The sequence below is a fragment of the Dermacentor andersoni genome, chromosome 2 (assembly GCF_023375885.2).
Source record: "Dermacentor andersoni chromosome 2, qqDerAnde1_hic_scaffold, whole genome shotgun sequence".
Classification (NCBI taxonomy): Eukaryota; Metazoa; Arthropoda; class Arachnida; order Ixodida; family Ixodidae; genus Dermacentor; species Dermacentor andersoni.
The window spans coordinates 108,859,154-108,885,504 of NC_092815.1; the positions used below are offsets into that span (position 1 = coordinate 108,859,154).

The following is a 26,351-nucleotide window of genomic DNA, read 5'->3' on the forward strand; positions in this document are numbered from 1 at the left end:
ATTTTCTTGTAAACTCTTATGAAGATCGGTCCGAATACTTGTTTTACCTTGTAGCATTGCTCAAGTTCTCTCTCTCTCTCTCTCTCTCTCTCTCTCTCTCTCTATATATATATATATATATATATATATATATATATATATATATATATATATATATACCACAATAACACTCCCATTCCAGATGATCAGTGTGCTTCTACATTAAATGCTTATTTTTCTTCTGTATTCACCACAGAAGATCAGGCTGATCTGCCAGATGCATCGGAGGCGAACTACTAATACATGTCACCACTTGAAATAACAGTTGAAGGTGTCGCATGCCTGATAAATAACATCAAGCTAACCCCATCCTGTCGTGTTGACAATAATTCTAAGACTCTGAAAAACACCGTCATAGCATCTAGTAAAATTCTGTCTCATATCTTCAGGCAATCTTAAGAGACTGGACTGCTGCCTTCAGATTGGAAGATTGCAAAGGTCATACCGATATTTAAGTCAGGTGATAATCACGCACCGAAAAACTACCGTCCAATATCATTAGCATTTATATGCTGTAAAATGCTAGAACATGTAATTGCATCAAATGTCTACAGTCACCTGGAAGCCAACAGATTTTTCTTTTCTAACGAACAAGGATTTCAGAAAAAGTTCTCTTGTGAAAAGCAATTACTAGAATTAACAACTGATTTGCATGCTAACATGGAAGAGGATCACCAAACTGATTGTGCTTTTCTAGGCTTCCCAAAAGCGTTTGACCTCGTAGCACATTGCCCTTTGATTTTGAAATTATCTGCTCTTAAATTAGATTCTCTTACATTAACATGAATTCGCAATTTCCTTTCTAATAGTCAGCAATTCACAGCAGTTAATAATTTTTCCTCTCCTCTTTCGCACGTTATTTCAGGTGTACCACAAGGCAGCGTTCCTGCGCCATTGCTATTTCTAACATACATTAATGAATTACTCAATAACATTTCCTCACACGTGCGCATTTTCGCAGACGGCTACATTCTTTATCGTTCCATCATATGTGCCGATGATCACGCAATCCTCCAAAAAGATCTTGAACTTATTTCCCTTTGTGTGTAAGACATGGCTAATGAAGCTTAACGCTCCTAAATGTAAAAGTATCTCTTTTAGGCGCAAGCATACTAAATCTACGTTTCCTTATCACATAAATAACATCACTATTTTGCATGAGACTAAATATACATATCTTGGTGTCAACCTAACTTCAACTCTTTTGTGGTCAACGCACATTGCATACATATGCGCCAATGCTTCAAGATCATTAGGGTACATAAGACGCAAGTTGCAAAATTCTAATAAAGACATTCGTAAACGAGCTTATCTAGCATTTGTTCAACCTCAGCTTGAATACGCCGCATCCGTCTGGTCTCCCCATCAGAAATACTTGAACGAAAAACTCGAATCTATCCAGAATAGGGCTGCGCGTTTTGTATCACGTTGTTATGACTATAACAAAAGCATAACATAAATTAAACTCGACCTCTCACTACAGCCCTTGCACGATCATCGTGATATAGCCCTGCTATCATACAGCACCATCGGTCCTGCCTCTTGAAACTCCTCATTACAGGTCACACCGGCTGTACAATCTGTTCAATTTCATGCGCATTTAGGGAAAGACTAATTCATTTAACTACTACGCACTTCCAAGAGCCGTTCGCCTTTGGAACAATCTTCCTAACGCCATCGCTTATGTGAGTGACCAGGAAAAATTCCGGCACCTTCTAGTAACGCATTTTTCAAGCTCTACATAACCTAACATGTTATTTTTTCTTGAGTTTCCCTTTATTATTGTGCTACTACCCCTTAAATACTGTTTTATTATAGCCAAATATTGTCCCGCTCGCTCTGTAGTTCTATTGGTTATATTTTACTTTGTGAAAATTTCTTGTTCACGGACCTCTCGCGTTAAAAAGCACTCGGTTTGCCGTTTGTATAGAATATTTAACACCACATTACAGCATGTTAGCGCATTTCTCACACTGTTTTTTTGTATATGTGTTCACATATGTATTTTAATTATTGTATAATCTTTTAGTATACTCGCCCCCTTACAAAATACCGCCAGGGGCCTGCAAGGTTTCAATATATATATATATATATATATATATATATATATATATATATATATATAATACGAGGTTCTTGTATTGCATTTTTGCTTGCTGCGCCCACAGGTGCGTACCAAATGCAAAAGCCGGATTAAGTATACTAAATTCCAATCCCTGCTGGAACTTTTCCACGCGAGTTCTCACAATTCGACGTGGTTCCCGTACAATGTACGCGACAATGGTGCGGCTTTCGTAATGTATGCGCATCCTATCCATCTATGTCACAGAGAAAGCTGGCGGCACCGCACAACACAAACGAATTTCGTTTTCTTCAATACAAAGTGCAGCGGACTTTTAAGAAGAAAAAGAAAACAAGCATTCCTCACTTGAAACACATCACTGTTGAATGCGCAAGAAAATGCGTAGCAACATTTTGACCACCGGTATAGCGCAACTCTTGTTTACAATGGATTCTCCCCAGGGTAACTGCAGACATTAAAAGCTATTATGTGACACAGGCATTCGCGTCACCCGTCTGCTCTTAACGCAATAAGGCCCGTCACATTCCGTCTGTTGCTGCACAATGGGCTAGCGAAACTGCTGCTGAAACTTGTACTAGGCTTCGTTTAATTTAACCACTGAAAACCGTTGCTGCGTTTCAGGCTTGCCTGGAGAAAACCTCCCAAAATTCTTAACATTTTTGAAAAGGCACAGTGAATAATATAAACGCGTTGTATACGCCAAGCACGTGCGTTCATTTTTTAAACGTGAACATGCTATTGAGTCGTGGATGGCAAGATAACCTAATAATTATTTGTAGAATTGCCAAAACGTTTGAATTCAATCAGGCAATAATAAATCTTTCCGCAAGTCCATCTTCTCTTCCAGAACACCGCAAGAATGGAACCACCTTCGGAAACATTGCTGCGCTTCTCGATACGAAACTCTTTCCTGAGACAATAATTAAGGTTGTACAATAGACGTGACTATGGCCTTATATTAGTCATATAATTTCTTGCATTTCGATGTTACAATTTTCGTGTCACTTTAAGGTGCCCTCTGTGAATCCGTTGGGTCTTGAGAGTAACATAAATATTTTTAGCGTGATAGCAGTACGGCCTTTATTAACATCATTTAATAAATCACAAGTCAATCTTTTTCTAGATAAAAATACTATTAATCTGATTATTTTATGCAGCCCTGAGGCTGAGTAGTTCAAGAAGTATAAGGAGCTCTGAAAACGTGATGGAGTCGTGCAACCGACAAAATTATACTCTTCACGACAATCTACCGGCCCATCCTTGGGTCTAATATGAGCCAGTTAGAGTTCGATTTTTCTCGCAGAAGAGTATGAAACGTACACCGTCACCAAAAACATTAACTCGACTGCAACGGTGGGGTGGGGGGGGGGGGGTATGGGGGGCGCTGAATGGCGGCCCAACATTATGATATAAAGTAGAAAAAGAAATGGTGTTACGCTTTGCGATATTGCTCACGCCACAACTGCGAGACCCTTCATCGTGAATTAAAATGTCAAAAAAGAGAATTAGAAACGCTGACAACAGCGAAGGTCAGGACTTGTGTCAGTGTATAGTATACCGAAAAGTTCGGTGCACAAAGCCAGCCAATTTAGCGAAGTTGGCGACATCCCACACCCTTCCACGTTCGCTTGAGTTCCCGATATTAGAATTTCTTACGTCTGGGCTCAACTCCTGCAGCGTCTTCGGCGCGGCCCTTAACTTGGCAACGGTACACCCGCGGGGGATTCGTTTTTACTTCGATCAGGCGCAAGAACCTCCGAAATATTTGTAACTTCGACGCGTCGTCTAAACTGCCTGCTCCAGCGTTTTTAGAACTGATGCCTTCTCTTGAACTTTCCCGCTAGCTATACGGATCGCCTGAACCCCTCACTTTGTTTTCTTTTGTTTTCGAATAAACTGGTAACATGTTTGAAGGTTTGAAGCCTACTTTCCTTTTTTTTATTTCCTTTTTTTTTCCTTTTTTTGCTAGTAACGTCTGGTGTCGTTCGCTTACAGTTCTCAGGCAATGAACAACTTTAATGAAAGTTCTACTTTATCTCGTTACTCACCAAATGTTCTTGTTTTCCGCAGTTCGTTGCGCCCGAAGAGTTCGGTAAGTCTTCACAAAAATCTGACACAGTCGTCACAAATATCCACCGTATAAGCAAATTACTGCGGCGTCTGTACTAAGGCTGCTTCAGCAGCGAGTAATAATAATGTCTTTTTTTTTTCTTTTCTGCATTGCGCGCAATAGAATTATCGCTCAACGTCATCGTGATTACACCAAACTTACCTACCGGGTATTAGCGATAATTGTATAATCCAGCGTAATTTGCAGTTAACCATCCCGTCTGTTACCTCGTCGAAAGTTATTCGTGATTACAGAAATGCTGATTTTGCCGCAATCAATAACGAACTAGAATCTTTCATCATTGACTACATTCCAAGTTTCCACTCCCGATCGATTGAAGAAAGCTGGTCAATATTCAAAGAAAAAGCCAACTCCTTATAATTAACCAGTACATCCCGCAAAAACGTACTTATTCTAATTCTCGCGCACCTTGGTTCAACTCGCGTCTTAACGTTTACTGAACAAAAAGAAAAGGCTTTTCCGACGAGCTAAACTAACCGGCAGTGATGAGCGTTGGAATGCTCACACAATAGCAATGAGCGACTGCAAGAATGCTATAGTTGAGTCGAAAAAAACACCTTGTGAGCACTCGTTCCCCTCTTTCTTGAAAGACAGCCCATAGAAATTTTGGAGTGTGGTCAGCGGTGAAAAATCTAGTGCCATTGAACTGTGCGATCTTAACAACGAACCTGTAGATCGCAGCGCCTGTTGTGAAGTGTTGAATGACGCGTTCATCTCTGTATTTTCGGATACCGTGCTGTGTGCAAGCGCTGTATTTCCTGATGTAGATTATTTTCCAATGAATTCCTATTACCATTGAACTTGATGGCGTTGTAAAGTTGATACAGACCTCACAAGTTTCTGCATGCACTGGAGTAGACGGTATCAACTCGAAATTTCTTAAGAGAACTATTACTTATTCATCTGTAATTCTGCGCGACATCCTTGCTCAGTCACTTCAAACCACCATCCTTGCGAACGAGTGGAAAGCATGGATGGTGATTCCCGTACATAAGTTTGGTAATCGTTACTCCCCACTTAATTACAGAACTATATCCCTAACCAGCGTTCCCTGAAAATTAATGGAGCACATAATTTACTCGCACATGCTTTCATTTTTCGAGTCGAACTCATTTTTTACCCCCTACCAACACGGTTTTAGAAAACACTTTTCCTGCGAAACACTGCATTTGTCATTCACTACTGATTTATTCCAGGCGATGGATGCTAACGTTATTATTGACTGCATATTTTTAGACTTCGCCAAAGCCTTCGATACGGTTTCGCATTCATTACTTCTAACTAAATTAAGAAACCTCAGCATTGATCCTAATGTGCTTGCTTGGATTAAGTGTTTTTTTGTGTAACCGTTCACAATTTGTTTATGCCAACGAATGTTTCTCTTCTAGTGCTCGAGTAACCTCCGGTGTACCGCAAGGGCCAGTTCTAGGACCAGTATTATCTTTAATTTATATTAATGACCTCCCAGACCAAATTAAATCATCAATCAAGTTATTCACCGATGACTGTGTTCTCTTTAGCGTGTCATTTCTAATCCTGGCGACTTGGATAATCTTCAATCAGACATTGACATAGTAAAATCATGGTGTTCTAGATCACAAATGAAACTCAACTCTAATAAATGTAAGGCGATGCGTGTGTCCCGTGCTGTCAGAAATAGCACCCTTCCTAAGTACAATATTAGCAACATACCTGTAGAAAATGTTTCATTATTCAAATATCTTGGTATCCACATTACACACAATCTTACCAGGAACATTCATATAAATTGCATTTACGGTAACGCTAATCGCATGCTTGGGTTTTTACGGCGTAATTTTTCGTCGGCAACTGCAGCTGTCAAGTTACTTCTGCACAAATTCTTAGTGAGGCCTAAACTTGAATATGCATGCTCTATTTTCGACCCTCCTACTCTAAAGCTAAAAAATACCATCGAATCCATTCGAAACCAAGCTGCTCGTTTTATTCTTTCTGATTATTCTCGTCACGCAAGTGTCTCGTGAATGAAGCTAAGCCTTGGCTTGCCTAACCTATAGTTTCGTCGTAAATACTTTCACCTATGCCTTTTTCATAAGGTTTATTAAATTAACGAAACACTTAAGGATGAACTAATCTCCCTGCCATCAACCATATGGTCATGCACGAATCATTGTTTTAAGGTTGAAGTTCCCACTTGTCGCACCAACGTCTATTTCGATTCCTTTTACCACGAACGATGAATGACTGGAACCACCTCCCTGCCGCCATCACTGCCATTTCTGATGCCACAAACTTCAATAATATTGTCAACGAATTTATTTGTAATAATCATCGGGCCTTGAGAGTATGAAAATAAATAAATAAATAAATAAGTAAGCAAATAAATAAATAAATAAATACATAAATAAATAAATAAATAAATAAATAAATAAATAAATAAATAAATAAACGTTTCTCGCAATGTGGATGGAAGAACACCATATGCTAAGCTCAAAACGTGCTAAAAGAAAATTATAAGACAATAGCTTAGTTGAACTGCCAGAAGTGTGTATAGAATTTGGAGTGCGTGTACCGGTGGCAGTCATCTTTTGCCGGGAGCCACTGGAACTGGCGGTAAGAACGGCCGCGATTGGAAACTGTTGGCAACTATTGCGTCGCCGGTCTCTCCACAAACTATAGGTGGGGCCCACAACATGACGGTCATGACGAGTTTCCGACTTCGCGATCACTTCCAACGCATGCAGCCCGCGAAAACATATATGCTTCGAGATCTGTTTCTGTTACTCAGATGCTGGGGCATTCATATGGATGCTACCTCTAAGTTGTCCAGTGATCAAACGATGACTCCTTCTTATCGCATGCTTGCCACCAGTGTTCGTTCGTCGTGGCTTTAACGTCGGCCGCCTCGTCATTAAACCCGCCGCCACTGCGCGGGCCGCCCGACAAAAGGCACCGGGGGTTGATATTAATTGCGCTTGATCACACGCATGTGCTAGAGTAAGAGATTGCGGTCTACGGTTCGGTCTCATTGTAAATGGGGCCTTGGAAGAGTATAAACGCACTTGAACGAAAAAAGGAAAAAAGAAAGACGTGGGGACGCCACCTTGAAATTTCGGCGGCACGTTCCTGTGCCGTTCTATATTTCTCTACGTTCTGCTGAGCTTCGGTAAGTTAAATTTCATTGTACTAAAATTAAGAAAAAGAAGAAGAAAGAACTGCGTTGCATTAAAAAGCCAGCGAGGAATCAGGGTGGGACATTCCGCGGATTTTAGCAGCACGGCAATTTTCAGATACGCTATAGAATACGATGGCATTCGTTAGGCTACAGTTGCCATCACTTACATGGATGGCTCAGGCGAGAAGCTTGAAAAAGGGAGCTTTCGGCTTTACTTTCTCCAGCTGACAATCAACGTCGATCACACCACCAAAGAAATGCAATAAAGCGTTTGCATAGTATCCATCGAGTTTAACCTGGCCAAATTAGCGCAGAAGGAAACAGAAGCTCTGGACTAATTTTGATGGCCTGGTGTTGTTCGGTACCCTGGAAAACTACGGTACATAAAAGTTCTTTTTTTTTTCATTTTCCCCTGAATTTGAACGTGGCCGTTGAAACCGGTAATGAAAGCCGTCTATGGAGTCACGCAACCACCTGGGAGCTCGCCACCGTGGGGCTTTCCAATAAGCTTCTTCAAGAAATAGCCTGCCACTTTTTACTGGTTTAGCGCTATTTTAACTATCGCTATTGAAATGAAGTCAGCAAGTAAATTACTTTAGAGATCACGGAGGCTGGGCGTTGGGAGGTGGTGTAACTGAAGCAAAAGTGCCTCTCATCGAAGAAACTATCAAGCAAGCCTTATATCAACTGCCATCTTTATTATGAATAAGTTTACATTATGAATGTGCCATACGTTGCAGAACCGCTCCGTAAGGGAGCGGTTCTGCAATACAATTTTTCAATTCTGGTAGGGGCGCACTACAGTGCGCCCTCAACAAGATCTTATAAGCGCATTATACCTAACGAAGACTTCTATGCTGCGCTATCCTCTAATTATTCGCTCAATGTGAGTGGCTACGAGGATGACGTCTACTGTGCATATTTAATAAGAGTTTTTCATAACGCCCCCAGGTTGTCATCTTATTTATTTGCAGCACACACCAACGTGTAATTTCTGCCCCGAAGTACATCTATACTAATCTGTTCCAGTTGCGACTGATCCATCTTGCTTTCAAAACAGCCGGGTTAACATGATTACCATATCGATCGCCGTCGTTGCTGTCGTTGTGAGTGCCCTCGTCATCTGATCAGCTTTCTGCATGGTTCATCTAATTGTTGGAAGCCAAGTAAATTCCTTTCAATTCAGTGGCACTCCATATAGCTTTTCAAGCGAATGGCTTCCTTTGGTTTTTCTTTAATAAATATTTTCATCCGTTTTCGCGATGCTCGATGGCCGCAAACTCTCCGCCGACACAAAGGCGCCGACGCAATGGGCAAGTTTTTCGTGTGCGCTTTCGTCAGCGAAGCCCAATTGTCGGGTCCTCCAAATCTGACGCGTTATCGTGCGATAGCTTTAGTGCCGTCTGAATGTCCAGATGCTGCGGTTGGTGGTGGCGCTGTGTCACACCTCTTTGTAGAGGATGTTCCTGCACAAGCACATTGCACGCTCAAGCACGTAGGCATGCGCATGCGCAGTCTCCGCGTTTCTCCGCCGTCATGGGCTGACGGACGCGGGTCCCGTTCGCCACCGAAGTCCGCCACGCGTCTCTTGTCGAGATGTGCCTAATAACCCGGCCGCAGGACCCGATGAAATCCCTAATACCAGCTAATAAAAAAAGCCTCATTCCAGAAAGCACGACACTGCTAAGTGATGCCATAGAGCATGTAATTAAAACGAAAAAAAAAAAATTCTGGTCGGATGGCGTGAAAACAAGATGAAGCTCACCTACAAAGGCAAAGGCGATACGGATAAGGCGAGCTCGTACAGGCCAGTTACGGTAAGGTATACGTGAAATATAGTATGGAAATGCGAGCCATCAAGTTAGAACTGTCGAAGCCGGGTGGCGAACAATTATTTACACAATGGGTTCAGAGCAGCCAGACGCTTAGAGGATGATATGTTTGTACAAACTCATTGCATAGAGATTTCAGTAGCTCAGAATATACCTTTATGGATAGAATTTCAGGATATTAAGGGAGCCTACGACAACGCATAGAGGAAATTGTTATGGGATATATTCAAGCATGAAGGTACAGATGACAATTTGGTGGAGCCGTTGAGGGAGATATACAAAGGCAACCCTGTACAATTTGCATGGGAAGGCCGAAAATGTAATGAAGTGGTGGAAATTCGCCAAGGAATGAATCAAGGATGTCCTCTGTCTCAATTGTTGTTCACTCTTTATGTTAAGGGCGTAGAAACACCACTGGAAAACAGTGAATTAGGGTTGGACTTATCCTACATGCGTAATGGACAAATGGCGCAAATAGAAGGCTTCCGGACGACATAGTGCTACTAGAAGATAATGCAAGAGCTTTACAGACACTTGCGAATATGTGTGGAAACGCAGCCACAAGGCCAGGCGTTAAGTTTAGCATGTAGAAATCGGGAATCATGGTCTTTAATGAAGAGACGAGTAATTACGTGGTGTCATTTCAACAGCAAGTCATACCCATAGTCAGGCAATATAAATACCTCGGCATATACATAAACGAAGGAGACTTACTCAAGCACCCACCAAGAAAATCTGAAAATAAAAGGGAAGCGGAATGCAGCAATACAGGGAAACATAGAGCAACAAATATGAGGTGCTACGTGGAATCTGGAAAGGAGTAATGGTACAAGCGCTAACGTTCGGAAACGCCATTCTGTGCTCAAAATCGGATATCTTGTCGGCGTTGGAAGTTTACCAAAGACATTAGCCGGCTGGCTTTGGGAGCACACGATAAGACAACAAATGAGTCAGTGCAGGGTGACATCGGTTGGGCCTCTTTTGAAGTCATAGAAAGGCTGAGGAAAATTAGTTTTCAAGAAAGACTAAGGGACATGGATCAAAATAAATGGGCGGCTAAAATGCACAAGTATCTCTACCTGAAAAGCATGGACACAGAATGGAGGAAGAGGTCAAGAAAGTTGACAACGAAGTACAGGTTAACTGGAAGTGTATGTAGACAACCAGGAGTCATCAAAAACAAAACGAGTGAAAGAGAGACCGTGAATCGGATGCAAAGAAGCGAAACAAAATAGACAATTGAGATTTAAAAGAATGAGAAGAAATAAATTAGAAGGGAATATCTCTACGATAAAACACAGGGCAGTGCCTTGCTATATGAGGCTCGAGATGGTTGTGTAAGGACAAAAACATACCGGAACGAATGTTCGTAACAAGATGAGTCATGCGTCTGCTGCAGCATATGTCTGGAGACCGCTCAGCACATCCCAATGGGATGCGAAGGGATTAACTCAGTGAAGCCCGTAGGTAATGTACACCTTCCAGAAACGCTTAGATTTAAAGTGGATGGAAACGTCAACCGGTCAGCAGTCGAGATAAGCAAGAGACGCTTGTAGTATTGGTGAAAAAAAAACGGGCAAGAGATTTTGGCCGGATCCGCTACAGGCATAGGTAGATGTGCAAGGTAAATAGAGAAGTATCGAGGAGGAGAAAAAAGATTAAGGAGATGTAGACGAAAATGGTAGAGTGAAAAGCATGTATAGCATACCTGATTAAATCGATCAGGCTATATTTTTCACCGCCCCGGCTCAAAGGGATGCCAATAAATCACCATCACGTTTGTCTTTCCGTCTCAACCAAGCTTCGCTTAGAAAAATTGAACAGTCCGCGGTATCTGCGTGGGTTCAAAGCGACTGAACGGGGAAATAACGAGTCTCCGGATGGAGTAACCGAGCGGGGAACAAAAGCGCAAGCCACGCAGCCGTTGTCATGCCCTCGTCGACACGCTGTCGTCATTCCGTTGTAGTCGTGCCATCTTCGTCATGATGCCGTTGTCGTAGCGCCGTCGCCGTTGTCACCGTCACGCAGTCTACCAAAGCATGACGGCGATAATTTGTGTCGCCACCATCAGGCACTGTTATGGACAACAGCAGCAAACGTCAGAAGTATTGCTAATGTGTCCATTTGATTTCTGCGCTCCGCATACCTTGGCAATCATCCTCAATGGTTTCTGCGACATTACCCCCTCCATTTTCATTCGGTGTTTCCCTAAAGACTTCTTGGACAGACTGCGCGGGCTATAACAATAATGTTTCTGATGTTCCCGAATGACACGATACTGGAAGAGGGGCCTTTAGACTAAAGCAATCATTCAACTTTATACTTTAACACGCCTTTCCTCGTCCTTGGCGCGGAGTAGAAGTTTAGAGAGCACCAGCAGGGACCAACCTTTCCGCTTTTACTGTAAATGAAATCTCTACATATCTCAACGTACGGTTAGATTCTATTTGATTTTCATAAAAAAATATCTTTCCTCGACCCCACATTAGTATTCAGTAAAAGATTTGCGCTGGTGCCATAACAAATTTCGCTCAATACCATACGCAGAAATGACGGCATTTGTCAGCTTGGACAGTGCGTTGCACACGTGCCGTAGCAGCAGCGATTCTGCTAGTGGTTGCCTTTTCTGTTAACGCAGGCCATGCGTCGGTGTCCGTATTGTTGCCAGCGTCCGCCTCCTTTGGAGCCCTTTCTCATGTGCACGGCCTGGTATGGCCTGATCGCCCGATCTTACGCGCACCTCCTCTTACCGACGTAGACCCTCCTCGCGATATACAATTCAATTTAGTGTAAGTTATGCTTTCTGCAGCGCTTGAATTGGACTCGGCTATATATAGTCCCTGACCTAGCAGATCAAACTTAAACATTCCCGCTTGCTTCTCGTTGCCGACGCTGGCATTTGCAGACAATTTTTGTTTCATTTGCTTTTTTTTTCAATAGCGCATTTGGAGTTGATGAATTCCGTTTTTCGAGTTTCCTTCCAAACCCCTTGCTGCGCCATGCATCTCTGTCTTACTTCGTATTTCTTCTTTTATTTCGCTCTCTCTTTCTCTCTCTCTCTCTCTGGAGAACATTCCCTTAGAGGATATTCAAAACCGCGGACGAAGTTCCGGCTCGGTTTCATCTCCGTTCGGAAGCCGCTTCCCATCCGGTATCACGCAATGCCATTCGAGAGCGAAGCATTGGTGCAAGCGCTTAGGGACACGAGGCAGATTGGTTCCTGTCTTGACTGTACGCGATGTAAGTGAGAGGGGCTTCTGGTCTTTGAATAGGAGGAGGTCTTCCGCTCCTCACGCAGGAAGCTGCGGACAAAGCGCTGCTTTGTATGCGGAGCCAATCGCGGATCAAACAGACGAAGACGCAGAAGTCGTATAATGGAAGGCGTAGGGTAAGTACTATATAGGGCTGCCTAGACAATTCTTCCTCCACATCTTCCGCCAATAGCCTCTTATTCAGGGCAGAACTCGCTTCGCAGAAATTAGAGCTAAGAGAAGATTAAACGAGAAGAAAGGGGGTTTGCCGAGGGTCCCGATTTTTATTAGTCATATGATAACAAGCGAACAAACGCTGACACCAAGGATAGGGGAAATTACTTGTGCTTAATAAGTCAAGTAAAGAAACGATAAATTAATGGAAATCAAAGTGGATGAAACAACAACTTGTTGCAGGTGGGGAACGATCCCATAACCTTCGCATTACGCGTGCGATGCTCTACGAATTGAGCTACCGCGGCGCCGTTTCCCCATCCACTTTCTGGGGCACTTGTGTTTCCTAGTCAGACCCCTATGTTTCCCCTATGTTGTCTTTGGTGTAAGTGTTTGTTCGCTTCCTATGATATGACTAATACAAAAATCGGGCCCCTCGGTTAACCCCCTTTTTTCTCATTTATTACATAACGAGGATCTCGAATTCGGCAACATTGATGCCTTCAGGTAGCATGTGTGAGCTTATTGACCGGTTGCCTTCACCCAAGAATTATCACGTTCTCGTGACGCCTGCGGCAGAAAGGATATTTCACATTTGCTGCCAAGGTTTGTGAATGATGGCGCTGGCTAACACTCCCACGGGTCGACTAGGAAACGTAAATACCCAAGAAAGTGGATGGGGAAACGGCGCCGCGGCAGCTCAATTGGTGGAGCATCGCACGCGTAATGCGAAGTTTGTGTGATCGTTCCCCAACTGCGGCAAGTTGTTTTTTTCATCCACTTTGATTTCCATTAATTCATCGTTTCTTTGCTTCATATGTGAAGCACAAGTAATTTCCCGAAGGTTGTCTTTGCTGTCAGCCTTTGTTCGCTTCTTATGATATCTAGAGAAGATTGTTAGAGCTACCAAGCTACGAACAGATCAAACACACTGTTACAGGTATTGTCTCATGGACGATAAGTTCTCTATGCCACTACTGAAACTTATACGTGAGCAGGGCCTCCACGCTCTTATTTAAATGCACAGTTATGAGTCAGGGCAAGCTGCACGAAAAAGTAAACTTGCTCTTAGGGGACAAAAATGAAAGTGTTGCGGAAAGACTGATCGGAATGCAAATGCCTACTGGAGTTATTGTCTACATTATTCACTCACGTGTGGTTTATGAGGCACGCGGTGCTCACGCATGAGAGCACTGGTTTCTTCATTGCATAGCTTACGAATGTCAGCGGCGTCCTTCTTAAATCGGCTTCTTTTTGTACTTGTTTCGCCGATTTATCTCCGCTGCGACTGTAGTTAGTGACGCGCGAGAAACTAAGCGCGAAATACTTCCTTAAGGAGTATTTAATGGGAAACCTGTTGCCGCGCGGCAGCAGTTAGGTTCCTAGTTGCTACCACTGACTGCCTCACGTAGGGGACCGAATGTCGGAGCCGTCCCCGACTCTTCGTCTCAGCGCGCCATGACTTCCCCGAGCGAGCGCGTCATTTTGCGACGCGGCACGGCTCTGTTGTCTCGCACGCTGAAAGGTCAAGCTATCGATTGACCGCGCAATTCGTCATGCAGCGGCCCATACCCTCAGCATCCGTGAGCAGACGGCTTGGTGCAGCACACGAACCGTACCTCAAATGACATCTTGTCCCTGCACGTCAGCGAGCTGGAACTCTATGCTCCTCGTGATTCCTTGAGTGACTTCTCTTCTCCTCGTATTGTGCTGGCTCCAAGGAGGAGGGGGGGGGGGGGGGGGGGCATGAGTGCAGAGGATTAGGTTGCACATTAGAAACGACAACGAAGTGACCGGCGTGTGAAAACGGTAATAGAGAGCAAAGTGGAAGAAAACAACAGGACGCCAGAAGATGTTGCCGGCCTTGCATCGCAGAACACTTGCAAGTGTCTCTGTGACACTAGGCTACCATTTTAATTCTCGAAATCAATAATTCGGTAGACCGTTAAGTCGCTGATTGTGTCCTCGAAATTATTTTAATGCCACCCAAAATTGAACACAATATTTGAAGTTTATATAAAATTACAAACCTTTTTTATATCTGCCACGTAAATTAATTTCTTCGTTAACATGAACTTCATCCCGATTTAATATTCCGTTCAGATTTTTCTCTCTTCCCTTCCCTTTAACCTTTAACCGCCGGCTTCTTGGCCAATCCCCCGTAGTGGGTAAGCGCCACAAGTGAGGAGCAAGCAAGAAAGCAAGAACATGACAATGCATACGTGAATCACTCAAAGTTACGATCTGCAGAGATACAAGCTTGGCAACAGCATGGCAGTTTGTAATCTGAAGCAAACCTCTACAGTCTGTGCAAGATTCCGTTTATCTATATAGGACCATTAGTCACAAGTTAACCGCATCATGAAAATCTGAAATCTGAAAGAAGAGTAAAGATGGGTAGAAGCACATACGGCAGGGATTACCATGTGATGACCGGCAGCTTACCGGTGTCCTTGAACAGAAAAGCCTACAATTATTGCATTCTGCCGTTACTAACATATCAAGCAAAAACTTGGACGTTAACAAACAAGCTTGAAAAGTAGTAAGGAAACGCACAACGAGCGATGGACCAAAATATGTTAGGCGTAACGTTAAGAGATAGGAAAACACCAATAAGGATTAGAGAGAAAACGGCGGTAGCCGATGTTATACTTCAAGTTAGGCAGCTGGGCAGGACGTGTTATTGTTAGGGCGGGTAACCAGTGGTCAAGTGGAGTTACAGAATGTGTACCGATAAAAGAGAAGCGCCGTGGAGGGAAATGTTCTTGGTTGGAGGGATGAAAGGTGGGTCTAAGTGCAGCGCGGTAACTGTCTCTCAATAGAGGACACCTCAACCGTACTGCACAAGGGAAAAGGGAGAGAAATGTGGGGTCAGCAGCGACAACAGAGGATGCCTAGGCGCGTCACAGGATAAGCTTAAAGACGCTGGGCAAGACCGGAATCGTCTGCGAAGGTTAGTGGACGACAGCGAACTGAGTAGTGTGAAGAAAGAATGAAATTTGAAGGCGTCGGATGTAGTCAGTTAACGCATGACAGGGGTACTCGAAGATCGCTGCGAGGCACCTTCGTTCTGCAGTGAACATAGGTTAGGCTAATGTGGATGTAAACTAATCGTAGCATAGTCTCCAGCGCGGAAGAGAATTTCGCACTTATTATGTCGCAGCTTGTTGCGCCTGTTTTGATACACGCTATACACCTGCTTACATTACACAGATGCACGCACATTACACACACACAAATGACACAGGCGCTGAAAGACAACTGCTCATGAGTTGCAGACAGACAACTGTCATCTCTAGTAGAGTCAATAGTGGACGTTGTCCTTGTGCTTTTAAGCTACCAGCAAACTACTTGTGTTCCAAATACAATGCCTATACTTAGTACAATGAATGTGCGCTCTCATTCAAGTCCTGGATAAAATCCTTCGCGCAACGAGCACTTCTTCATTTCAGCAAGAAAGACCGCATACAGGCGGCCCTCAAAAGCGGCCGCGACCGTCGCTTAAGCGACCCGCTGGGCCACACACAAAAGGCTCATGTCTGAGGAACCTTATCTATGCAACACTGTCAGAAATGCAGCCAGAAACATTTGTCACACCATGTCACCATTGTCTATGCGCCTCCCCCCCCCATGCTCGCGCTATTTTCACAGCCACTGCCGTCGTCGCCAGCGCCGCTGTTATCGCTGTTATCCCATCTCCCCCTTTTTCCTGTCGCTCTAGCGCCCGGAGCAAAGGCCAGAGGGAAATGTAAGCGCGGTATAGAACATGATGCGAGAGAGAAAAGAAGGAAGAAAACGGGCAGGGAAAGAGGAGGCGTAGGCAGTGCACCAAAGAGGCCGCGTTTGGGTGTGACTTAATTGTTGCGCTTTGTTGTGCTCGCTTGTTTTTGGGATAGGCATTTTGCGAAATGCAGATAATAGAGAGTTTTAGCGGGTCTGGTGTTCCTGCAAACGGGAACGGACGGGGTGTTCTGCCGGATTAGCGGAGGCGCAAACGTGAATGCCTTGCACGGTGCAGCCTACGGTGCACCGTGCACGGTGGGTATTCCACGTCAGCTGCTGGTTTAGATTTCGCGCAGCGACGTAATCGTAAACATTTCACCCATAAACGCGAAGCCGAGCAGCATCGATACGCAGTAAGAGATGGCTGGCAATGCGTGCGCACATTCTCGTATAGCCGCGAAGCGGGGCGGCATTGATACGCAGTGATGAAACACCAGTGGAACAGGTCCGTATCCTACTTTACAGGTGCGAACAGGTATACTTTGAGTACAGGACGAGTACTTTGAGTACTTTGACTGTGCGATATACTCTGGTTTCCGTCAGCCGTGTCTGTGGTGTTGGTGTTCGACGCCTTTACGTTCAGCGAAGTGTTTCCCGGTGGAAACGTGCCCTACTTTGTCGTTTGCAGTACTTCCAAATTGTCTCAAAAAAGGACAACATTCATCGCGAACATGAACGCAAGCTTCGCTTGTAAACAAACCGTGCGTCGAAGCCGCGTCTTTGTTTTATTATTTCGTTTTTATTTTACCGAAATGTCCGCCCGCAGGTATCAAAGCATTTGCTGTCAAATATTTCTTGTCGTCAACGTCAAATTGCAGATAACCCCTGCCAACCCAAAATTGAAGTGCGACTAGCATGGACTCCGCTAGAACTCCAGACGTTGTCACCATATATGTTACGTCTTGAACACGACACCATTCATTTTCAACATGATCACACAGGTTTATATAAGGCGTGTTTTAGGTGCAAAAACTTACACGTCACAATGACGCAAGACGAAGGCGCGTTCATGAACCTGGAACCGTAATTACTGTACCTGAAGCCTGAGCGTCATACTTGGCTAAACCTTTCGCGTCAACTTTGTCCTAGAAATAGTCATTGCTAATGCTGACAAAGCTGCAAATGTCTGTAGTGACCAAAGTAGTTTATGGAAGATTTCAGACAGAAAAACGCGGCGAAGAGTTAATACGTAGAGCACTCCGCAGCTGTAAAGAAACTTTAAGCTGCCATGTGCGGCCCCTGCGCTGGGCTGTATGCATGGAAAGCGCATACTTGGCCACCTGTTTTCGAGAGATGACCTCTTTACGCAGTCTATTCTATTGAGTTGTGATCGCTCTTTTATCGAAGCAGTGAGCAACAGCTTGTACGTTCGTTATGCGAGTACAGAAGTAAAAGAAGGTTCAAAGTCGTTCTGCAGAAATGAAAAGTACATTGGACATTAATGCGCGTAGTTGTTACGCTTTAGCGACACGTCTGATAGTAAGAGTAACAGTTATTTTGTGAACAGGGGCTATTCTCTTCACTCTGGCCACAGTCTACACATTTTGGTACATGCAGACAGTGAATAACTATCAGTGCATTCCGGAAGTAGCGGTCCGATAATCATAAGGCGGCGGTTGCGGTCATGATCAGCTGAGCTAACGCTTTCTCTTTTCGTCAAGCAAATATCTTATATTCATAAATGCCACCATTCCTAAAACAAAATAGTGGTGAGGTTTCGCATGAATTGGTCCTAAATATACATAGCGTTCTCTCAAAAGTATTTCAAGGTTTTGATAATTTCAAGAATAACGGTAATTCTTTTGTGTTTTGGCATTGCAGGTACAACACAACTGAGGAAGCCTACAAGCACATGGACTCCTCCGTCTCTAGCATCACTGCTCTTAGCCTGGCCGCAACAGCACGACTTGGTCGTGATGCAGTTTGCAGCCGAACGCTATTGTTTAAAGCACTCCGAATGTTACCGAGCACGTAGAACAATCTCTTCGCGCAACATATTTCACTTAACCCAAGAGCTCTTCATTGGATGGAGGTAAACACGGAATACCACCCACTTTGTGATGACTGAAGCAGACGCTTTCGACGCGTCCACCGAGGACCCACCTCCCGGCCACGATGCAGCAGACAATGTTACTGCCCTCCTAAACAACGTCACCGACGCCGTGGCTACTGACGAAATGATGGGCCCTCGCTACCACAAGCGGGTCCGCATAGTCATCATCGTCACCATGATCATCCTGTCGGTGGTCGGCAACAGCGTCGTCTGCTGCAATCTCCTCGTGCAGCAGCGTCGCCGGCGAGTGTCCAAGGCGCGGGTGCTCTTCCTGAACCTGGCCATAGCGGACCTTCTAGTGGCCTGCATCACGATGATGTCGCAAGTGGTGTGGGAAGTGATGGGCCGACTGTGGATCGCGGGCGACGCCTTCTGCCGCTTCTTCAAGTTTCTGCAGACGTTCGCGCTCGTCTCGTCCACCTACATGCTTGTGGCCATCGCTATAGACAGGTACATCGCCATCGCCACACCGCTTGCACCTAGCACGGATCCGTGGAAGCTAGCTGCCCTGACGTGGTTGACTTCGTGCATGCCGTCACTGCCGAACGTCTACGTTTTCCACAGCGTCGAAGTAGCGCCCGGCAAGTGCTTTTGTGCGTCAATCTTCTACGACCCTGACACGCCGCTCTACCACCGCCAGATATACATGGGGTTTGTGTTCTTCACGGTGTTCGTCGTGCCACTGGTGCTCCTGATTGCGTTCCACGCTGGAATCCTGTGGGCCATTTGGAAGCACACTGCGATCAACCGGCATATGGGCCGGCAAACCACTTCCTCGCTACCTCGAGCTAAGGTTTGTACTCACCGTCCTCTGTCACGAGGACTCTATACAAAAGCACTGGTTTAAAGGAAGCAGCATAATATCTGAATGAGGAGCGCAAGGAAAAAATTCTAGTAGACGATAGAGGGCGCATGATTAAAAAGAATGCAGTAACATAAAGTAAAACGATCCCAGGTATATTCCCGGTGTGAGTGTACAGACAACTGCACATGTGATGTTGCAGGTGCCCCAATATATAAGCGTTGTGACGGCAGTTAATAGCTTTGGTCTCTTAAAAAACGCTTATTCTAAAAGCCAGTACGCAAGCGCTTACTCTAAAGGGAATATTAAGAGGCTACTAGCAAGAACAAGTGCTCGTGTTAGCAGCAACAGTTGCGCATAATGTTAACGCAATGGGAAAAGTGCTAATGTTCAGTTTTTGGCCTATTTCACATAAATAACGATCTAGGTCAGTAAAGCCTCCTGCTGGGCTAGTTGGTTCATAAGCTTCAAACAGGCACTGTGCGAAACAAACGAAGACGATAAGGGAGACAGGTGGACTAGCGCATGCTTTGAAATAGTTATATTTCAGTCAGAGGTAATCAATTTCAGCTTCCCGCCACAGGTGCGCAATGAGGCCTCGTAGAATCACGAAGCAGAAAAAAAAAACGACGGATAATTAAGTACAAGACTGTACAGAAATTAAGTATAGCCGACATGCCGCGCCAGAACCTCTCCTTGTTACCAAACAAAGAAATTAAATTATGCTCACCCCTGTTTCACCCTCAGAGGTGGTATAAAACACTTTATCATGCTATGGCAGTTTTGCTTCTTCCCAGAATCTTGATCATGCAGGTCCGACATTGCGCAGGCAAATGCACGATGCGTTTCTTCTTAAACAAATGTAGTGTGGTTAGTGACACAGGGCCCAGTTTTCCCGGCTTCACACTCCTTGCATATTTCCTTCAGTTCCAAATTATGTGGAAATAAACAAGTGGTAACCTGTGGACGCAGGTGAAGACGTTGAAAATGACGGCCGTGGTGTTCGGCGCCTTCCTGGTGACCAACGTGCCGTACATGGTGCAAGAGGCCATCCTGGCCTTCGGAAACCCGGGCATCCTGGACGCCAACCTCGTAGCTCTCTTCGGCGTGATATCGGCTTCCAACAGTGCCATCAACCCGTACATCTTCCTTTATTTCCAGCGGCCACACGGAGACATTGAGAACGGCGGTGGCTTTTGGCGGACCGCGGCTTGCATGGTCCGCGACTCGCTCACATGTCGCCTGCTAACCCGGTCCCGCGCGGGCTCTCAGATGTCCACCGATCCGGAGGACAATTGCCCCCCGATGCGCCAGTCGAAGATGTCCGTGGCGAGAACCGGCAACCGCGCGGCTACAGACACTCCGCCGAACATGAAGAGCCGCGCCACGTGCTGAAGGTGGTTGCCGTACAACGCTGTTTTCCTGTGTCGGTGTTCTAGAGAACTGTGTTTGCCCCATGGTTAGCGTTCAATTGAAGCATGTAAAGTTGCGAAGTACACTCCGAACAGCCGACGAACAGAAGAGCGAGAACTGGTGGCATAGCCCCTCCCTTCTGTTTCCTCATCTGGCAGGTCACGCTCAAAGTAATTCTAAATTTCTAAATGTATGCAGTGTGGTTACTAACAACAAAGTGCTACGGAGAATACCAACCTGGAAGTGCGGCAATTTGCACACTGTAATGTCTCGTTTGCACGTTTTCAAGAGAAGGGGCAAGCCAGCTCTTGGAGTCATCGTGTTTTCCTTCAGTGAGTCGGAAAAGGTTGAGATGACGCCACAAGACAGAAGACGAGAACAGATATTGCCGAGATCGAGGCATGCACTTGGGCACGGCACTGGCCATGAGTTTCCACAACAATCATTTCTATTCCACCCCTGCATTATTTTTTTTTAACCACTGCTATAAGCAAAGGGGCATGAACAGTGTATGTGCGCTTCGGATCCGCCGTTCCAGCGAGTGCACAGTGTGGTCTTCCGAGAAGAGAAGTTCAGGCTTAGTACTTTCGGGGGGCAATGGCTCAGGTATATATGATTTAATGCCACAACTCTTTTTACAGAGACAAAGTAAAGAGAGCTGGAAGCAGTGATTGCTGCAGTGGGACATTTTCGTGTGCCTCTTCTTTTGCACATTCCTTGTTTTCGGTGACAAATGCACATCGGCTATCAATGGGACGTGAGGCGTGCCTGACCAACAGGAGAACCTTACAGTCATATGCTTAATGTGCCCTAAGTAGGGTGTAACGAATGAATGAATTATCGAATGAATGAATGAAATAATGAACGAATTAATTAATTATTTAATTAATTACCATTTATTAAGGCGAAAGCTGTAGATGGCTCATGGGTCGAAAAATTGATCATCCGGCCTTATGCAACCAAAATTCAATGGCATCAAATTTGGGGGTTGAACTATCGACCGTATATGTGGCAGTCGAACCCACGGCCTTCGGTGTTAATTAATGCAAAGTTCAGGCACCGTTACTTAAGGTAGAGTTAAGGCACCCGCACCTGTGAACTCTGGTCGGAGTTGAACCGTCTGCTTTGGTGGGACTCAAACGCACGACCTTTGGTGTTAATTAAGGCACAGTTAATTAAGTTAGAGTTAATTAAGGCATTCGGAACCACGACCTTAGCTGGAATTGGAACCATCGACCTTTCGTGGGAGTTAAACCCACAACTTTTGGTGTTAAGGCGAAGTTAATTAATGTACTGTTAATTAAGAGTGTTAATTTAGGTACTCGAACTCACCATATTTGGTGTTAAGGTGGGGTTAATTTGGTGAGAGTTAATTCAGATGCAGTTAATTAAGGTACTCGAACCCACTTTTGGTGGGAGTCGAACCAACGACCTTAGATCTAAGTTAGCGCGAAGTTAACTAAGGTGCAGTTAATTAAGCCACTCAAACCCGCGACCTTTGGTGAGAGAAAACAATAAGAAGTAAGAACGCCTTCGAATGAGAATGTCATGTAAATAATGTCTCGTGAGAGCGCCGGCTTTCACCTGCATCCTCTTTAGCGTATGCTGAAGTGACTGTCAACTTCTTTTAACTCTTATGCCTAAGGTACGAATGAGATGTTAGGAGCATGAAAAAGGAATTTGTTTTTATTCCGTTGTGATCTGGTCTTCTGTAGCATGTTCACAATATTTGTGGTCGGAGTGTTCTATTTATAAGAACTCAGCCTGAAAATAAAGATGAAATAATGCCGCATATCGAGAGCTCTTATGAGATGTGTTTCCACGTGTGCCCATACTGGTGAGGCAGTCCAAGATAATTCTAAGGGTCATTGGAGAAGCATCGGTGGTCCCATGTGCAGCATGCTACTCCATATGATATGCCCGCCGGCACGTTCCTTATGAACCTCAACAGACAATGTACGGTATCCGTGCCATGGGCGTATACCTTGCAAGCCGTTGTTTCTTCTTTTTCCAAGAATGGCCGCCTTATGGCATATAAAAGCACTAAAGGATCTGTGAATATGAATACAATCCTGCATCTTGCAGGAACTCCAGCAAGGCTGCGTAAATAGAGCCGTCTATGCTGCACTTGCTGAAGTGAGCATGTCGGTGGCTACGGAGACCAGAACCTCTGAGCAAGGGCTCTCGGATATGTGTTGTACCTGGGCTAGTCTATAGCAGGCGGTACATATTTTTGTCTTGTGCCAGGGTGGTGCAGCTTGGGCCCCTGCCGATACCCTCCTGAAGGAAACTTCATCCACCTTTGTGAGGTTGTGGACGCCAGAGTGGGCACACTGGGCAATGAGGTCACCTGCGTCTTGTCTAAGGGAATGTTTCGAGCTAGTCTTGCACACGAGGTGTTGGTGGGTGCGTGTTCTTGTCGTGTGCTTGGTTGTCTGGCAATGCACTGAAAAGGGCAGAACTGTGTCCTTGTACCCAGTGTACGTGAACATGGAAAGGCGAGTTCTTGTGAAGCGTATGTATCTTTTGGCAAATTGATGTAGCTTTGCTAGTCCTCTGAAATTGTTTCATGACATTCTAGAAATCGTGGTGTATAATTGTACTTCTGTGATGCCTGATAATAATGAGACTGCCTCACTCGCGCCGTGTATGGCCAGGAGTTCAAGTAGAGTCCAGCCATAGACATCCATTGTATAATTCTTATTTCTTTGCAGAGGAAAATACGTACGGCTGATCCATGCCCTCTGTCCACAGCCACGTGTAACAGCAGCGTCTGTGTACAAAACACAGTGGTCCTATGAAATATCAGTGTGCAATGGCACCTTCGGCTTAAGCTTCTTACTGTAGCCGGGTGATTTGTTTACTGTTATGCAAGTGTACTTCCAGGGGGGGCATTTCGTCTACTTGTTGTAGCCTCAGTGATGTTCAGCAGCAACTGAAACATGTTGCCTGCTCAACCAACGTGAACACGTTATGTTGCCAATTCTGCTATTGTATTCAGATGGCCGTGTTCTTGAAGAGTGAACAGACGGGTAATCTGAGGTAGAGCGGTGGTTACGCTCATCGCTTCTCGATTGATTATCTCGATCTCTTTCCACTGCTTCAAGGTAAGTTGGCGAAATTGAGCTTGATAAAGTGTGCTTGGTTGTACTACAGCCCGAACAATGCCACTGACTGCCTGAGTACGGGCTCCTCCACATTTAGGTACACTACTTCGCATCAGGTGAACAGCTGACTGTGATGTCTTCTTTATTTTACCTGGCCACTTGCATCTTGTTCCGCGCTGCTGAATATCCAGACACCAAGAATCCGTACTCCTTCTACCTCGGGCAACGTGCGCGTCGAGAGACGAAGCTGGAGGTTAGTTTGCTGGTTGGCTAAGCTGATTGGTTGGGGATGCCTGTATCCTTATGACGCGTACTCCAGCACAGCCAATCAGAACTTCCACAGCAGAAAAAATAAACATGTCCACAAGGTGGACATTTACAAAATAACCCCCCCCCCCCCCCCTTGCACCACGGGCCTAGGTGCCAGTGACGTCCAAAGCCTGCTGCACGTCGTGTAGTTGTATGCTGAGGTCGTTACATATAAATCATATAGTCACGTCGTCGGCGTATATTAGAAAATCGATGCGTGGAATATTTTGTAGACTCCATACCAGAGGAATAAAGGCCAAGTTGAAAAGAACAGGAGTGAGGACAGGCGCTGGTGGAACACCTACGTATACCTCGATAGTAGCTTGCAATCCTATTGGCTGATCTCTTCTATTCATTTGTCATCCGTCCCGCCGAGTGACGAAGCCCGCCATCAGTAGCGGCGCTACTTCGTGCAAGCGAATGAGCAAGCGAAAAAGATTGTAAAAATGTAAAATAAAAAGTGCATCAAGGCCCATTTGTCGATGACAATCGAGGGTAATTTGTTTAGCAATTAATCAGTATAGCAACATAGCGCACTCGCACCGTCGAAAAGGGTTACATATGAGGCTTAACCTTAAGAACATTCGACCCTGTCTAGTGCCGCCGTCGCCAAGCCTGTGCATGTCATCCGGAAGGCATAGCACGTCGGTGCGTGCGAACGCTGAGAAACGCATCATGCGGCGACCGGGATGCTCTCTCGCGATTTTTTCTGAACCACTGCGTCATCTGGTGGCGCTGCCAGATGGCGCTAGTGCCATCTAATGCCAGAGCTAGTGCCAGAGCCGGCGCTAGTAAACACTAAGAATTGCTCCTTCGCTCACCGCGCCCTCAGTGGCCCATACTGAGTGACCCAAGTTGACGAGAGGGCGGCACACACCCAGTGCATGGCGCAGCTCGCTAAAGCGTTGGCGTACTAGGTGTTCATTGAAAAGCGGCACGTACCCAGCGCATAGCGGCGCGCCCCTGCTGGCACATGTCCAATTATCCATCTTGGCATTGAAGAGGTTCATTGAAGACCACCACAGACCGAATGGCACGTACTCAATGCTCCAACTAGGCGTCATAGCGTTTCTTCGAACAGCGTTACCTACCCAGCCCCGCATCTACCGTGATCCACGTCGACGTGAAAGAGGTTCGTTGAAGAGCGGCACCAATGTAAAAAGTGGCACACGCATGCGTTCACGTCGACGTGGATCACGGTAGATGTACGCATGCATGAATGCATGCATGCATAGATACATACATGCATGCATACATACATACATGCATGCATACATGCATGCATACATGCATGCACACTCACACACACACACACACACACACACACACACACACACACACACACACACACACGCACGCACGCACGCACGCACGCACGCACGCACACACACACACACACACACATACATACATACATACATACATACATACATACATACATACATACATACATACATACATACATACAGATTGGTTGTTTCCAACCCTGTTCCCTCAGCACAGCAGCCCGATGCGCTACCCTTCCGCCTACCTGTGACCCAGGTAGGCGGAAAAAACGGTTAGACACAAGCATAGCCACCGTAAATGTATGAAGTACCCTAAGAAAGCGAAGGCATTAAAATAATCATTACAAAGTACGACACCAGCACACCCAAAATGCAATGAATATCCCTGTTCATTTATTTCTGATCACTACACCGCTTAATAATTGATGAAAATTGCGTAGGTGTCAACGCCGTTCTGTCGGAACACCTACACGTTTCGCTTCACGAGTTATATTCATTTGCAACTAGAACTGAAAAGGATATGTTGCCATAATGCCATAAATTTCGAGAAAGAAGAAAAACAGAACTCGTGTTATACTGGTGCAAACACGGTACGCCAAAATCCATAATCGCGTATAGGCAACGAGGAATCGCCACGAAACCTGAGCGCTCGCATTATTTTTCTTCATTGATAATTAGCCTTGATGCCATAAATAATTGAAAGCAAATTTCTAGTGGAAGAGGAGAGTATCTGACGGCTTCTTGAATTTCTCATTCTGTCGTCTTTTTTATAACCCGTTTGAGAACATACGAAGCAGTGTCGAAAAGTATAGGAGTACAGAATCACTGCAGCCATCTTGCAATGTTAGCTGTAGACAGTAGCTTCAGCTACGGGAGTGATGCTTAGCTAGACACTGTGATTTTCACAGAACTTAAGTAATGCTGAAAAGGCCGC

The 26,351-nt window shown here is 45.1% G+C and overlaps 1 protein-coding gene across 3 annotated transcripts in view; it reads left to right on the forward strand.

Moving 5' to 3' along the window:
• The window catches only part of LOC126541401 (gonadotropin-releasing hormone receptor-like), a 48,693-nt gene extending 26,183 nt beyond the window's left edge, over positions 1-22,510 (forward strand). For all 3 annotated transcript variants that reach the window (XM_050188166.3, XM_055076613.2, XM_055076614.2), the window contains 2 exons: positions 18,269-19,293; positions 20,275-22,510. In XM_050188166.3, coding sequence (XP_050044123.1) covers positions 18,508-19,293; positions 20,275-20,697 — 1,209 coding nt within the window. In that variant the 5' untranslated portion in view covers positions 18,269-18,507 and the 3' untranslated portion in view covers positions 20,698-22,510. The remainder of the gene's footprint in view (positions 1-18,268; positions 19,294-20,274) is intronic.
• The last annotated feature ends 3,841 nt before the right edge of the window (positions 22,511-26,351 follow it).